This window comes from Haliotis rufescens, unplaced genomic scaffold, assembly GCF_023055435.1.
Source record: "Haliotis rufescens isolate VD_foot unplaced genomic scaffold, xgHalRufe1.0.p SCAF_8, whole genome shotgun sequence".
Lineage (NCBI taxonomy): Eukaryota > Metazoa > Mollusca > Gastropoda > Lepetellida > Haliotidae > Haliotis > Haliotis rufescens.
The window spans coordinates 51,668,415-51,685,711 of record NW_025964372.1 but is presented as its reverse complement, the minus strand read 5'-3'; the positions used below and the strand labels follow the sequence as shown (position 1 = coordinate 51,685,711).

Here is a 17,297-nt window from a genome sequence, read left to right as displayed (position 1 = left end):
ACGCAAATGGGATACGATGACATGCGTCAACCAAGTCGATGAGTCTGATCACCCAATCCCGTTAGTCGGCTCTTACGACAAGGATATTCGCCTTTTACGGCAATCATGCAATACAACAAGTAACACATGTGACCTCATAAATATTGGAAGCTGGGTGTTTCCAAATTGTATCCAGATCGCACTTTGCCAATAGATGGAAAAACGTTGGGTCGAAAAAACCCTCAAATCGCTGTTATATAGGTACAGCCAGCATTCTAGGACACCGGTCAAGCCTGTCGTGTTCGTGTGCACAAGGGCAGATAACTCGAAAGTGGGGGGCATTAAATTTATTTTTCAACCAGCTTAGCTTGTTATGACACTCGGGACTCGGGGCAGTGGGCGGTGCGCTTGTTTGTGTATAGGATAAAACACGTCCGAGGGTTTTTAGGTGGTTTAAAACAAGAATCCAAGGGATAAAACACGTCCGAGGGTTTTTAGGTGATTTAAAACAAGAATCCAAGGGATAAAACCGAAGGGCGTAAATGTTTTATCACGCTTATAAACTTAAAAGGGAAACTTAAAAAACAAAACATTTATCAACATTTTTGTTTCAAACATACTTTCCATGAACCTTAGGAAACGGGCGTAAAATATCTGTTGCTGACGTTCGGTACTTGAAGACATTCATCAAAGCATTGTGATTTATCAGCGCCTCTGTAGCCTCGTGGTACACTCACTCACTCACTCACTCACTGGGCTACAGATATGAAGGTTGCATGTTCGATCCGCGGGAATATAAAGAGAGCATTTGTCATTTGATTTCACATATCAATTCATTGTGTTCAAATGCAAAATAAATTTCTACCGAGAAACGTTCATATGTTTCAGTATAAACGGAAGTTGTATTATTAAAATACCTGAGGTGTAAAATAAATCTTTGGGATATTATGTAAAATCCCTGGGATATTATTACATATTATATAACATCACTGTTTGTGAGTTTTAACCCCTCTGGAGAACAATAGGATAGCGACCCCGGAGGTTTATAATGGCAACCTACACTGGTAGTCCGGTCAATTATAGTGTCAAATCCCACCAAACCCGGCACAAGTTGCTGCAGAAATTATTTCTCCTGTTCCATGTACAGAAGGCATCCCCTTACAACATTGTAAAAATCTAAGTTGGGGAAAATTGTTTAGTTTGGTAAAGATCTTTAGGGGATGAATCAATATGAAAAAGCCCGAAAATGTTTGTTTCATTTTTTAAAAACCATATCATATTAGATATCAAATGAAAGCTGGTATCACAAGCATTCATTATGTATCTATAGTTGGTATCTATTTTGCATAAAAGTAAAATAATCGGCCTTTAAAACAAAAACATATATAAATTGGGGGGACAACACATATATCCATATTTATTCAACTATATTTTTTTGGGTTAGTCTTAACTATATTCATTTATTTATATTAACAGTTTGTTTATTGTTTGAAACCTTCATTTTAAAACATAACCTTTTTAAACTTATATGCCAAGTAAAGGTCATCAATAAATGTTGACAAATATAGGTTTTGGGTGTGCTGTTACTGACGGAACACTCTCCGCAAACTGCGATTCAGAACTGGGCAACTACCCCCCTCTTTAAAAGATAATGGACCCGTACAGGAAATCCCTACGGATTCCAGTGATATGTCTCGAAACTCGTTCTCTTGTATTATTTATGAATACATCACTTTCCCCGCCATCCTTGTTTGAGGGTCTCTAAGTAGTGTTGCTGGATGCCTAGCTGATGCTATACTGTACAGAGTATGGTGACGTCAACAACATCATGTATCCTCAAGACACGTGAACGACCAACGTTCACCGATTATTAATGTCTACAGAAAAGTTTCAAGTGTTGACACCCAGAAGCATCTTAAGGTTTAGTCCTATCAGTGCCAGGTCCCATTTGCACAAAGCAGTTGTGGCGCAACATTTATCGTAACTCCCTTACGATACAGCTGAGCTGCTATATATACCTTTGTGCCAGTGGGCCATGGAGTGAGTGAGTGAGTGAGTATGGTTTTACGCCGCTTTTAGCAATATTCCAGCAATATCACGGCGGGGGACACCACAAATGGGCTTCACACATTGTACCCATGTCGGGAATCGAACCCGGGTCTTCGGCGTGACGAGCGAACGCTTTAACCACTAGGCTACCCGACCGCCCCAGTGGGCCATGGATGTACGGGTTCGGTCACTGGGGCACAACGTCGGGGCACAGCCAAGGGAACACACACCAGCACAGTGATAGTCAGTGAGTGAGTGAGTGAGCTGGGTTAAAGCGTCTCAAGTTGTCAGGAAAGCCCAAAGTGAGCACGAGCACATGTACTGTTTGTTGTTTACCGCCGTATTCCGCAATATTCCAGCTGTGTGACGTCGGTCTGTAAATAATCGAGTCTGGACCAGACAATCCAGTGATTGATATCATGAGCATCAATCTACGCAATGGTTTGTTGGTTGGTTGGTTTGTTGTTTAACGCCGCACTCAGCAATATTCCAGCTATATGACGGCGGTCTGTAAATAATCGAGTCTGGACCAGAAAATCCAGTGATTAATATGAGCATCATCTACACAATTGGATACGATGACATGCATCAACCAAGTCAGCGAGCCTGACTGCCTGATCCCGTTGGTCGTCTCTTACGACAAGCATAGTCGCCTTTTACGGCAAGCATGGGTTGCTGAAGACCTATTCTAACTGATCAAAAGCAAGACAAAAACATTACATTGCAATATCAGTTTATTTGAGAACACAATGAATGTATATGTGAAAACAACGTGTATGTAACACGAGATCATAATTATTATAGAACTGACGGTTGTATTATGTACAACCTTTATGAGCTATATAATATTATTATAATAAATATAACATAATAATGATCTAAATTGCATATATAATCTCTGATAGCAAAAATATATCTCAAATGCGTTTCCTTTATAAATCTGTATAAATACACGTTTGGTGTACTGTAAATAGAAATGTGTGTCAACATAAATGTAAGCCAGACACCATGTTAAACAAGCAACCTAAAAAAATATCTGAATCTTTATTGTGATCCATTTAAAAAAAGTCATTTTTATGCCAATGATGTTACGGAGGCAACGTTGTTGTTCATCTAGCATATGACGTCAGCAACACGGCTGGCGGAATGACGTCGTGTGCGGAAAAAACGGCTGACCCTGTCGATGAACTTCCTGATGCTAGACTGGCGGCGGGGAGACAGGCGACTGAACGGATTCGCTGCGGTAGGCGATGTTCTGATCTGAAGGCTGCTGCTGCTGCTGCTGCTGCTGCTGCTTGTGTCCAAGCCACTGTCGTCGTCCATGTCGTACCTGTATCTGAAATCAGCGTCCCCGGTCGCCCCGTCGTCCCTGGCGCAAGGGGGCGTGGCGTACCCGTACCCTACCCTGACACTTGTCTTGGCCAGGCAGCGATGGAGAGGCGTGTCAGAGAACGAGGAATCGGATCTCGACGAACTGGGGGACGTCTCTCTGTCTGATCTGAGCAGAGGCTGGTTTTCGACCGCTGATGCGATGCCGCACATGGCGTCAGTGTGTAACTGATCTTTCAGTCTTCTCAGGTCACCCAGGGCTTTCTTAATAGTGGCATTTGTGGCCTTTCTGCGGAACAGAGTGCTGAGCAGACGAGTTTCTTCCAGGGACGCATACAGCATGTACGTGACGGCGCGCCGGTCGTCCGACACCCAAGGGGAAATAAATGCTGACTCGCTACAGGGAGCGTAAGGGCGGAGCTTGGCTCTCACTGCAGGTGAGGGTCGGTTCATCTGCACGACCGGACGGGAGGGGCGTGGCTTGAATCAAACACAGAAAAATAATAAATAGATGCATGGTTTGCATTACTCAACGCGTTTTCATGTCACGATTTACAAAACAATACGATGAACAGAAAGGGGGCTTGATATTTGTATGCTCAGAAGAAGAGAAAAAAATATCTACACTATACACCAGTGTACAAATTCGAACTTCAACTGTATCCACTTCAACTGCCTAAAATAATGAACGCGGAAGGGTTTGTTTGTTTTGTTGTTTAACGCCACGTCTGCAATATTCCAGGAACCCCGTGCACGGAATCAACAGAAATGTCTTTAGAGAGTTTGTAAACAGATCACCGAATGCTTACAAATCGCCATTTCTCAACAATAGAAGAATAATGGGGCCTTCAATACCATTCTTGTTAACCATAGCGTCCTCAAATAACTAACAAACCAATCTTGGTGCCAAGACAGTCGCCAGTATGTGTTGTCTAGTGTCTTATATGAACAAGTTGGTTGGTTGGTTGGTTGGTTTGTTGGTTGGTTTGTTGTTGAACACCGCACTCAGCAATATTCCAGCTATATGACGGCGGTCTGTAAATAATCGAGTCTGGACCAGACAATCCAGTGATTGATATCATGAACATCAATCCACGCATTTGGGATCGATGACATGCATCAACCAAGTCAGCGAGCCTGACCACCCGATCCCGTAAGTCGCCTTTTACGACAAGCATAGTCGCCTTATATGAACAAGTGATACATGACCATTTCTTGTTTGTTTGTTGTTTTACACCGCACTCAGCAATATTCCAGCTATTTGACGCGGTCTGTAAAACATCTTGTCTGGACCAGACGATCCAGTGATTGATATCATGAGCATCGATCCTAAGCGTTTGTGATACGAGGACATGCATCAACAAAGTCAGCGAGCCTGACTACCCGATCCTCTTACGCCTCTTACGACAAGCATGGGTTGCTGAAGCCCTATTTTAATCGGATCTTCACGGGTCCCCTTTCTCGGTGGATATTTGTACAAATACACGTATTAAAATCCCAATGTTTGTTTAGTACTGTGAACCACGAGAATACTGCTACGTGCAGCATATCATCTTCCCGAGGCAAGGGAGTTAACTGACTGGAAAAGTCCTGGACTTTGGTTATTCTCGTCCTTTATAATGGCTTAAGTAAAGTTGAATTTTCATGGATCCCTGCTCATGTTGGATTACTTGGAAATGAGAAAGCTGATAAATTGGCAAAAGCTGCACTAGAATTTGATGACTCAAAACAGGTTGAAATAATTTTATTTAATTTAGGCACCGTCAGTATGACCCATGCTAAAACAAAAGGGCAGCAGAGATGGGCATCATCCTTAAAAGGACGTCATCTTTATGGCATCGATTCTTTTATCACTAAATTACACATATCTAGAAATAATCGGAGAGGGGAGGTTCTCTCGACTTCGTCTTGGGCATTGTGGTCTTGGTGCTTATCTTAATGTTATAAATAGAGACATTTCTGCACATTGTACAGTGTGTAATCAGCTTGGTAATGTAGCTCATTTTCTATTGCATTGCCAAAAGTATGTTAATCAGCGTAAGGCAATGGTGGAGTCTCTAAAAGTTCTCAAAATTGACTTCTCATTGTCTGGCATTTTATGTTCTAGGAATATTGTTCGCCATGATGTTCAGAATGTCATTCTCGCGTATATTAAAGCATGTGGCAGTTTTGATACTTTATAAAATATCTAGGTACTTAGAAAACCTAATTATAGGCAAGGTGTAAATGCCCGAACACCAATAAAACCTTTTAATGATCATCAATCATCAACCTGGAATTTTACAGTGAGTTAACTCCCTTGCCGCGGGAAGATGGCAGTTTGTAGACAGTTTACTGCTTTGTGTACTGGTGTCCCAGGGGGTTCCGGATCTGATATAATCGCGTGACTGCATGTCATCGTAGCCCGGCGGCGGAGTTGGGTGCTCATGTGTTCAGTCACTGGTTCGTCTGGTCCAGACTCGATAATCTATATCCAGGCCGCCATGTGGCTGGAATATTTATGTATGTAGCTCTAAACAACATTCTACCATGTCCTGTGAAATGAGACGTCATTGTACCACTAAGGACGCACGTGCTACCAGCTGATCAACTACTGACCAGATTTGGAGGTTTGAGCTCGTCGTCTGAATCTGCCGGCAGCGGCCAGTACTGCCACATGTCCTTCCACGCTGTACAACACAAACACAACAGTTGACGTCATTCCTCAAACAACATACATTTATATATTCTGAGTGATAGTGAGTGAGTTGGATTTTACGCCTTTTTTTTTAGCAATATTCAAACTATACCACGGCGGAGACACTAGAAATTAACCACTTCGCTACCCCACCACCCCTGTATATTATGAGAGTTTTAAAAGAGATCTTTACTTAACTAGACATTCGGTATTCTGTATTTTAGCCGTCGCCTCTTACAAGCATGGGATGCTGGAGATCAATTTGAACCCTGATCTTCATGCGTAGCATCTTTTTAAAGTTATTTAAAGTTATGTGATGCAGTATTTACAGGCCCGTGTCTACTAGTATTGCTAAGATATACATGAGCAGATAGCACACGCGACAGCGTCACTATTTGAAACATAGGGCGATAAAGCTTAAAATTAGCTACATAGAGGTTATCACGCGAGTGTGTTTGGGGATGGTAAATATCCTGCATTAGGAATAAACAAACATTGTATTTAGCGAGCCTTGGCGAGCTAAATACATAGTGTTTATTCCTAATACAGGATATTTACCATCCCCAAACACACAAGCGTGATAACCTCTTTATCATATAATGTCATTCTTAAATTCTGTGCTTCAAAATCGCTTTCCCTCTCTTACAAACTTTACCGAAACATTGCGAGTTTTCCTGGAATGCGCGCATTAATATTATTACGTCACAGGGTAAGTGATGTGTCAGTCGGAAAGTGACAGTAGCCAATATAGTTCAAATTGAAATCTGTTTCTTATACAGTGGCGAAGCAACATATACGCAAAACAACAGTTGTTTCGCGGCAATCCATCGGTCTGTCCGCTAGAGTTACTGCCCTTTGTCAAAGGGAAGCTACTCTAACTCTAGTCTATGAGACGTCACGGCCACGGTTAGACGTTGTTGACAGTCGGTCTGTCCTGTCATAACGTTAAGAAGTGTAGTCAGATGTACACACATCGACAAAACGAAACAAGGTAACAATTCAAACATATTTCGGCCAAATCCAACTATTTTAATTTGTGGAGAAGGTTTCAAGCCGCAGAGGTCTACAAGCACGGATATAGCTACTGATCCCGCTTGGCTAGGCCTCGTGCCCTCGCAAGATTGTTTCGAAATTTATATCTCCAAAGTTGCCAAAACTTTTAAAATGCCTTAGCTTCGTCACAGTTAGACACTGATTTTCAGTATATTAGACTGTTCTTTTGATAATGATAGCAATTATCCCTGTAGTTTATCCAGATTCCGATGGTTAATTCTGACTCGATCGCCGAATGACGAGGCCGACGCCATGTTTGTTTATAAACAGTGAAAGAAGTCCCTTCTTGACCTTTGATGTTTGCATCTCTATCCGCATATGACCCCAACGGATATCGTTTTTTTCCGTTGGCTTTATCCTGCCGAGAAACCTACCCATTATATGATAAACTTGCTTTACTTGAAAAACGGCGACCTGGGGCGTTCCGTTTCGCATCTATGTTCCCTAATTGGAAAACAGTTTATCTCCTACTAATTCTTTCCATATTTCCATACAATCTAAATAACATTGAATTATTCGTTTTTCCAAACAAACCCTCATCAATTTTGGCACAGAAAATAAAGCATGACTTTTTATGATACGCTGAAATAATACAGAAAGCTGTGGGCATTTAGGCTGGTTGACAAACATGAACACACTGTTCGGCATTACGCAACAATGATATCGATATATATACTTCAGGCATAAACTTCGAGCAACGGCATACCATTGTATCTAATACGGATTAAATATATACTCACCGACGCGCGTTTCTTTCATCTTAATGCCTTGTGATGTTTCGCATGAACAGCCTGCTCCAACGACGTTGCCGCTCAGTATAAATGAATGATACTCATCATGACGTCATAAACAGCCAAACGAAAACAATGGGATGACGTTCTCATGTGACGTCATAGTTTAGCTTTCAATCACTCTCCTACCCAGAGTTCCATGCGGCCGGCAGCCAGCTAGCATAGTACCTCTGCCACAGGCCAGCGCCATGTGACGATTCGTCACATCTTTCACAGTCCATTCAAGATATTGCATATGCTTTTCATCCGTTTCATGTTTGACAAGTCTACACATTTTCATAAACAAATGTCAAAGAATGGTTAACTTTCATTGAGAAAGTATGCAAATACGTAAAAATCTACTTGTTTTTGCGTAGTTATCCTATGTTTACATTGGTTGTACGGCTCCACGTGCTGTCATCGAAGCCCAACGGAGAGCTAGCGACACGGTCACTTTGATGCATAAATATATATTGTCATGCAACTCACTGTCGCAGTTGTAGTAGCATATCTATATAGTTATGCAAAACAATATGTGAAGCGCCCCCAAATACTTGCATTAGTCTGTTCTATACTGATTTCTGAAAAAGCGCGTTTGTTTACAAACAAGAGAAAAGTCCGGTCACGTGATATGCAAATTAGCCTGTGGCAGTGGTGTTATGCTGAGTCACCACTGCGACGGAGTGTGAATAAAAGCGACAGAACACTTTCCTTTTTCATAAGAAATATCAGCTCAAAGCAGTCGATTGTACGATTTCGACTATATCATGATCATGTTTTGAATCACTATCAAATAGTCATGACACGTCTTTGCGAAAATGTGATTCCCCTGCCTGCGAGCTGGGCTCCGTCTCTTCATATCAATGAGACGTCGCGCAGAGACACCCCAGAACCATCTTAGCCCTTTCAATGCACTGCACAAAACACTATTGTGTTAGAATGTAAAAAGGTTCTTGGACAATCTAACAAGCTATACATATTATACAGATTTTCACCAGGTAACCGCTTGTAAACCTGTCTAATACTACAGTTTGGCCCCCATAATTTAAATATTTTATAATTATGTCTTTGCTTGAGATCGTCAAAATGCCGTTATATTTTCTTTCACAATACAAGAGATATAATTTGGAAATGACTGGAAGACAACAAATTGATAGAAACTATCAATACATCACAGTTACTAAGCAGGGCTCGAAACCATTGCAGCGTTAGAAATTGGCGCTAATCCCGTAGTCCTTACCAAACTGCCTAATAGTAAAGGTATCCTAAGGACCAGTAGAAATTGGCCAAATTTAAGTTTTTTTGTTATATGTTATCATTATAAGGACTAGTGGACAAAAACTGTCAGTTTCTAACCCTGCATTGTATGTAATAGTGATCTGTTGAACGTTGATTTCTCTGGAAGTGATTCAGAATGTCTTGAGGCATCACAAAGAGTTGTCTGTCTATGTCGCTATCGAGGCACAGGTGGCCCAGTCGTCTTAGGCGCCGCAATTCTCTGTGCGGGGTTTTGTCTGTCTGTCCCTTGGGCACGCAATAAACCTATGACCCTGGGTTCGAATCCCGGTTAGTCATGATTGTGTTTTCTAGGTTTGTCAGCACCATACAAGTACTCGTGGGTTTCATCTAAGTGGTGTTAAACCCAACTCACTAACGAATGTTTCTATCGATATGCCTATGTCATCCGTATATCTGTCTTAATATTGACATATATTGAAATGAATATATCACTTCGTAACATTGAATAATTACAGGCAATAGTATGGAATTATGGAATAACTTGTATACGCGATACTGAGTTATCATTCACATAGTTACATTTCTAAAAATTCCCATATTTCTTGCAAAATACTGCTTCTGAATATTTATAACTTTTTAAAAATTCTTTAGGCTCAGGAAAGGTAAATACAACACCCTCTAACTGCACCCCTCCACTACATGAGACACAATGTTTAGCGTGCTGATACTGCTGTAGGAAAACACACTCTGAGGTCTACTGTATCCAAGCTCTGCGAGAAAAGTGACTTTTCAGGAATCATTTGTTGCGGGCGAGGGTAGACTAACATGTAGCCGCAGGAATAAAGTAATTTTACCGAAACATATATATCTACAACATAAATAAAGCCCCGAGTTGAGACAATCTAGACTTGAACTCGCCTCAGATCACATGCGATTTGTTCTGAGCGAGTTGGTTTTACACCGCTTTTAGCAATATTCCAGCAATATCACGGCGGGAGACACCAGAAATGGGCTTCACACATTGTACCCATGGGGGGAATCGAACCCGGGTCTTCGGCGTGACGAGAGAACGCTTTAATTACTGGGCTACCCGACCGCCCCTCCTGTTATCGAAATCTGAATTTACATGTAAACTGTTTCCTTGCATTACATGACTATAATGTATAAGTAAAGTACCTTCTGTATAATCCCTGGCCAATTACCCATGAGGCATCAGGGGGAGAATATAGGCCCCTAGCAACCTAAGCTGGTCGACAAACGGGATCGGGTGGTCAGGCTCGCTGACTTGGTCGATGCATGTCATCGTACCAAATTGCGTAGATCGATATTCATGATGTCAATCACTGGAATGTCTTGTCCAGATTCGATAACTTACAGGCCGCCTACATATAGCTGGAATATTGCTGAGTGAGGAGTTATACAACAAACAATCAACAATCAAACATGCTGACCTGTTTGGACAGGGGGCACGTGTAGCCAGTCGTCTAAGGCGCCGCGATTCGCTGTGTAGAGTTGCGTCCCTTGGGCACGCCAGAAACCTATGATTGTGGGTTCGAATCCCGGTTCGCCGCGATTATGTTTCTAGGTTTGTCAGCACCATACCCGTGCTCGTGGGTTTCACCGAAGTGGTAAACGTCTGAGACCTGCATCACTTCGGGCTTTCCTCCCACATTAAGCTGACACGCTGTGATATAACTGGAATACTGTTAAAAGCGGCGTTAAACCCAACTCACTCACTGTTTGGACATGATTGTTTTAGCCATCTGCATGCAGTTCGCTTTCAACCAAAGAAGTGTGTAATGTCGGAACGACATCTGCTTACAAACTCTTTGAAATAACATATCCCGAAAACTTTTTAGAAAAAATCATTCATTAATTATCAAGAACAGACGAGGCCCGTCAATCATTGAATCCAAGTATCATATGACTATTAAGCAGCCTGTTCCTCGAAGTCAAGGGACGCAACTCGCCAACTGCACCCTTCTTCTTGTGCAACTAAATTGTGAAAGATTTTGCAAACAAAAAGTCAACAATCTCACTTCTTATTTATTATCAGCGGAGAGTCTGAGTTGAAATATTAGTGTCCTAGGCAACGACGAATATATTTATCCACTGAAAAATATGCATTCAGTTTTGACTAGACCGGGACCAATTGGCAGCCCTTCCCAGATTAAATGAAATCATCGTCGAGACCTAGATTGGTTAAAGGCTCGTCGACGGTTGGGACATGCAGCACCTGCAATAGGATATCACCTTCAGCAAGTGTTTCAATTCACGAGACCGGCATGTTTCACCCATCTCTGTCAGACACTTTCCATCCTAAGTCGATCCTGGTCGCTCCAACCGGATACTGCTGGTTGTCATGACTATGCCCCCTCTCCCCCGGAAGTCCTTCTGTGCATGACGCACCGGGGGGAGATCCCTGCCAGTTCAGTGATGGCTGTGGTTGTTGAGGAACTGGGGTGGGCACCGGGGGAGGGGGGTTCCTCGGATCGATGTACCGAGACGCTGGCGGCATGTAGTCCCGGGTCAAGACGGGCAACATCTGCCCAGCCATTGATCTATGAGTTGGTTGGTAGGGATCCTGTCCATAAAGATGCTGCCCTGTTTGGTGTTTGTAACCAAGGTTACTGACGTTGTATTCCGGTCCTGGAACTGAAGTGTACGCGTAATCCCCATAGCTAGGCATCGAGGCCGGATATTCGTGTGGCAGCTGTACCTGCTGTGTGTGGGGTCTTGCAACAGCCACAAGTCCCACATCCCTGGATCTGACTTCTGAAGCATCTGCTGAAGGGTCTTGTGGTGTTGGGCGGCCTTCACACTTGTGCTTCTGTCTCGTCACAAAGGCCCTGAAGCCTCTCCCACAAACTTTACAGTTGAAGGGGGTCTCACGGGTATGAACAAAAGTATGCAGCTTAAGTTTCTTTTTGTTCACGAAACTTTTGCCACAGAGATCACACAGAAACGGCTTCTTGCCCGTGTGGGACATCTGGTGCTCGCGGAGGATATACGGCTGCTTGAAGCTCTTTCCGCAGATCTCACAGACATGTGGCCTCTCGTTAGTATGAGACAGCATGTGCACCTTCAGTGACCCCGCGAGGACATAGCTCTGACCACATACATCACAGCGGAAAGGCTTCTCGCCTGTGTGGAGAAGCCTGTGTGTCTTACAACCATAATAGCTCACAAACTTCTGAAGGCAGATGTCACAGCGATGCCTCTTCTTCTTCCCGACCTCGGAGGACTTAGGGGGACCAGCATCTGTGGAAGGGTCAGCTATGTCAGGAGGATCTTCAGGGTTGTTCTTCAGGTCCTTTCTGTGGGCCTTGATGTGTTCTCTCAGCACCTTGACTCCAGGCCACGCTTCACGACAGATGTGGCAGTTCAGTAGCTGATCTGTCTGGTGAATGCGCATGTGTGACTGGAGGCTGGACACAAAGTGGAAGGTCTTGTGACAGACGGTACATTTCACCGACACTCTCTCCTTCTGTTCCCCGGTCTCTGATTCTCCAGAGCATCCATGCCTCTTCTTGGATTTGTACTCTTCCTCTGTCATCGTCAGCTGACCACCCCTGTGTTTCCGGATGTGCGCCATCACCTCGTCACAGTCTGCCAGCTGCATCCCACACACACAGCAGTCCAGACTGTCCTCGTCTCCATGACCGTCAACATGAACCTTCAGAGCATCCATATCTGTAACCTGTTTTGGACACACGACACATTTATAGATGACATCATTCTGGTGAACTCGCATATGTGTCCTCAAACTCGACCTCAAGGCAAAAGACTCTCCACAAATGTTACACGCGATGACCTTCTTGACGGCGTGATCCCGATGGTGAGCCTGAAGGTGCTTCAGTTTGAAGAACTCCTCACCGCAGATGTTACACGGATGACCCTTCTTCCCTAGGTGAACCATGCTGACATGGCCCTTCAGAAGGCTCTTCGTTGGAAAGCTCTTACCACAGATTTCACATCTCTTGGGTTCATCTCCTTCCGTGTGCTGCTTCACATGCTGATCATAGTCAGTTTTACACGGGAACTTAAGCTTGCAGACGCTGCACTGGATGCCACCATGTTGGGCGTGAGTCACCATGTGGATGGCGAGATGCGTCGCCTCAAAGAACATCTTTGAGCATTTATCACATTCATATTGAGCTTCATGTGAGTGCTTCTTTCGGCCACATAGTTTCCCACATATATAACACTGGTTCACCTGAAGACCCTCATGGAATTCCCTATGCTCTTCATACGTTACCTTGGTAACGAATGGTTTATTACAAATTCCACATTCAAATATTTCTGGCAGAGCATGTTTCTCCAAGTGGATAGAAAGGGACGTGATATGCTTAAAAGTCTTTCCACAAACGTCACAGAATAATTTCACATTTTTGTCTGATTTTTTAATCTTCTTTGACTCAGAACGTGGTGATGCTGATATCATTGTCCTCTTAAGCAGTTTCCCACCGTGATGTTTAGCCCTATGAAGAATTAAACCGCTTTTAAAGTTGAACCCTTTTCCACAGTCTTTACACAGAAAGTTAGTCTTCTGTCTCAGGTGGGCTGTAGTCACATGGTGCTTGAAGCACTTCTCCTCGATATACATACCACACTGATTGCACTGCAGCCTATGACATCTGCGGTGCCTCAGGACTCGGTCTGATACAAGCCTGTCCTCTGGAGGTTTATCATCAGGGTCATCAGGTTTCTCCACCACATCATCGAAAGTGTCAATCATGAAGTCTTCATCGTCAGACCTACCTGCGCCTTCAAGGTCCCCAGCTCTTCTGGGAGCATGTTCTTCAGGGAGACCAATTGGCCTTCTTTTCGAGGTGTTCGATTTTTCAACATGTTCTGGTTTTATTCTGCTGCAGTCATCTTGTTGGTGCTCATCAGCCGTGGATATTTGGGCGGCCTGGGTAGCAGAGTCCCCGTCATCACTGGAGTCGGAAGTAGACTGGTCTTGGTTCAGTACGACTGCCCAGGGGGAACTAGAACATGACACTGGTTGCGAAACACCTGGACATCTCTGCTCCGTGTCCGTCTCCATAGCTCTACGTTTATCCTTAGATAAGTCAGCGGGAGTTATTCTTTATACGTATCGCCCAATATAGCTCCTAGAGATTCTTCTCAACTGAGTTAGCCAGGCAAAGATTCGCATGTCCTTTATTTCTGTTTTTCTGATGTTATGCAGTACAGCGCAATAGTAACTAACACTTCAAGGAACTTTGGAGGCTTGTTTGCCTGAAACAGATAGAACGAATATATCAATGTAGATCACAATAAGAAACATTTGTAGCTTTTAAAAGGACGAAAGATTCGGGACAGTATGAACACCTGAAACATTGATCAGGTTACAGAAAGAGCCTGAGTTAATTAGTGAGTGAGTTGGGTTTAACGCTGCTTTGAACAGTTTTCCAGTATATCTCATGGCGTTGGAGGAAAGCCCTAAGTGATGCAGGTCTCAGACGTTTACCATTTTGGTGAAACCCACGAGCACGATTATGGTGCTGACAAACCTAAAAACGTACTCAGGCAAACCAGGATTCGAACCAATGATAGGTTTCTGACGTGCCGAAGGGACGCAACTCTGCACAGCGAATTGCGGCGCCTTAAGCGATTGGGCCACCCGTTTCCTAAAGTGGGTTAGTGATTAGGGGTTTAACGCCACAGTGATTTGGGGGTTTAACGCAACAGTGATTATGGGGTTAACGCAACAGTGATTTGGGGGTTTAACGCCACAGTGGACGGTGTTTCGGTGTCCATTGAGTGTTGGAGGAAGCCTTGAAGTGACGAAGGTTGAAGAACCCTTGGAGAAATGGTCTGGAGCAGACAGGACACAGTTTTGTCTCATTCAACCAAGAAAGGACATTTGACAAGTGCCTCAAACGTGTATGGCTGTTGGTACATCATATTAACATTATCACTAAAATTGTCTTATTTTTTAAAGATGACTACAACTAGTTCGATTCATGCTTGAGGTGAGTCGAAATGTGGTTTAACATCCCGTTCAAGATTATTGCACTTATATAGCGACATGTTTGCACGCGCATATGTGTGTGACTGCTTGTACTCGTCCAGGCGTATGCCAGTTTTACAGCGATAGCACACTGAGATATACCATATCGCAGTTTTAACATGAGACCAAACCGACCACTCCATGTTTTATCCCTTTATGCCGAACATCAGGCAAGGTAACAACAAGTACCACCCTGAACGTGTTTTAGTGTGACGCGGCCAGGAGATCGTACTGGCCTTAAAGGGACAGACGCTCTATCCACCAGATATTCGCTCTGCAACCCAAATGGTTAATAATATATTAACTACAATATGTTATATTTATCATAAACAAACTTATTTTTAGATTGATAATGTCTGCAATTATATTGCGAATAAAACGGTAAGTGTTATTCCGAGGGACCGCCTCCGTAGTCTAGTGGTAGAGCGTCCGCCCGGAGACCGGAAGGTCCGGGGTTCCCCGGCCGCGTCATACCAAAAGAGGTTAAAAGATGGTACTTGTTGTTACCCTGTCTGGCGCTCGGCATTAGGGGCCAAAACAAGGACTGGGCGGCTCGGAGTCAGTATACTGTGTCTGAGTGGGGTATTCATGTTGAACTGCGGCATGGTATCTCAGTGAGCTTGCACTATAAATCGACATCAGTACTAGTACAAGCAGCCACACAAACACACACACACGTACATGCACGTCGCTATATAAGTGCAATAATCTTGGACGCCATGTTAAACCCCATTTCACCTCACCACCTGTTATCCCGAGCGCTCGATCGCTAAAGACTGAATTAGACAGGCCCAACAATCCGCCATGTTGTTTGTGTGTACGGGTCTACAGCAAACGGCTATCTAAATATCATGCTAGACTTCTCTCGTTATAATGTCAACTGCAATTAACTATCAGCTTGAACTAGCCTTATGAAACAGCAATATTTGGGGCAAGCCAGGTTAGTCTGGCGAGCGCCGCTGTGCCGGGCAAGTTGTCGCACGCCTTGCATGTGTAAACACGGCTCTCTATGGGCTCGCTCCAACATCTCTACTATTCTCATGCATGGTATATGCTTACCTTTTGTTTATATGATCAGCCTATCATCAAAGCCGCGATATATAATTACAATCAGGAAGTAATTTAAAGCCGACACATCTCAGTCCTCGTGCGACCTGTCGAGTCGCTTCACCTTCTTAGAAACGCCATGTCGGCATCATGTGAAAGTGACTCAATGTATATTCCGCCACAACACGAGTTATCCCCCTTTACGCATCCGCTGACTGCGCGACTGTGCCCCTGATATCTAAAAAAACCCTTATTAACGCAAATAAGCCGGTTCTTCACTGAAATACAGTAGTGTTTTGTGAATTCGCTACACTTTTGTTTCCGCGTTAAGGCGATTTAAGGGAGAAAAACACTTGTTTAAGACGTTTCAGACCATATACCAACACGTATATAATGGTAAAGTTGGATGAGACGTTATGTTTGTATTTGAGGCAAAACAATTTTGTTCACTGGCGCCCTTGTTAGTTTTTGGTTTATATTGATCTATTATTTGTATTGAGTCATGTCTAAATTTAAAAAAATAAATAAATCAATAAAACAACTAAAACAACTGTGAATTGGGTAATAGTGCATATGTTTCATTACAACCAGAGACCTGACGTTTCGGGTAGAATAGGTCCTCAGCAACCCATGCTTGCTCTAAAAGGCGACTATGCTTGTCGTAAAAGGCGACTGGCGGGATTGGGTGGTCAGGTTCGCTGACTTGGTTGATGTATGTCATCGATCCCATCGCATCGATGCTCATGATGTCAATCACTAGATTGTCTGGTCCAGACTCGATTATTTACGGACCGCCGTCATATAGCTGGAATATTGCTGAGTGCGGCGTTAAACAACAAACAAACAAAACAACCAGAGACCATATACCGCTGGCCTGGAGCTAGGCTGGCCCCATTAAACTGTTACTAAGAGAGTGTTTCGTTTCATCTTTGAGATCACGTTAATCTTTACGAAATAATTCGATTACATTGAAAGAATGGATACGACGTGCACTATCATAATGCGATAGTGCACGTCATATCCATTCTTTCAATGTAATCGAATTATTAGAACAATGACTTATGACGTCATGCTGAAAACAATGACGTCACGTGATAGAGAAATTCTGACATCACGCTATCTGTGACGTCATGCG

At 43.4% G+C, this 17,297-nt stretch overlaps 2 protein-coding genes across 2 annotated transcripts; both read right to left on the bottom strand.

The window, feature by feature from the left end:
• Positions 1-2,744: 2,744 nt before the first annotated feature.
• On the bottom strand, positions 2,745-7,964 carry LOC124145625. Its single transcript, XM_046515473.2, has 3 exons — positions 7,828-7,964; positions 5,956-6,026; positions 2,745-3,837 (listed from the first exon to the last, which is right to left on the bottom strand). The coding sequence occupies exons 1-3, from the start codon at positions 7,844-7,846 to the stop codon at positions 3,142-3,144; spliced, it is 786 nt and encodes a 261-aa protein (XP_046371429.2). The 5' UTR covers positions 7,847-7,964; the 3' UTR covers positions 2,745-3,141.
• Positions 7,965-11,124: 3,160 nt separating this feature from the next.
• On the bottom strand, positions 11,125-16,344 carry LOC124145619 (zinc finger protein 791-like). The gene is made up of 2 exons (XM_046515458.2): positions 16,175-16,344; positions 11,125-14,340 (listed from the first exon to the last, which is right to left on the bottom strand). Exon 2 carries the CDS (start codon positions 14,144-14,146, stop codon positions 11,387-11,389), a length of 2,760 nt encoding a protein of 919 aa, XP_046371414.2. The 5' UTR covers positions 14,147-14,340; positions 16,175-16,344; the 3' UTR covers positions 11,125-11,386.
• Positions 16,345-17,297: the final 953 nt, after the last annotated feature.

What these genes read in the sequence shown, in the direction of transcription:
- LOC124145625 (XM_046515473.2), bottom strand. An exon ending in AGCTCAAACCTCCAAATCTG is followed by an intron (nt 3,838 to 5,955) that starts GTCAGTAGTTGA and finishes GTTTGATTCAAG; the next exon opens with CCACGCCCCTCCCGTCCGGT.
- LOC124145619 (XM_046515458.2), bottom strand. Translation starts at nt 14,146, where the DNA reads ATGGAGACGGACACGGAGCAGAGATGTCCAGGTGTTTCGCAACCAGTG.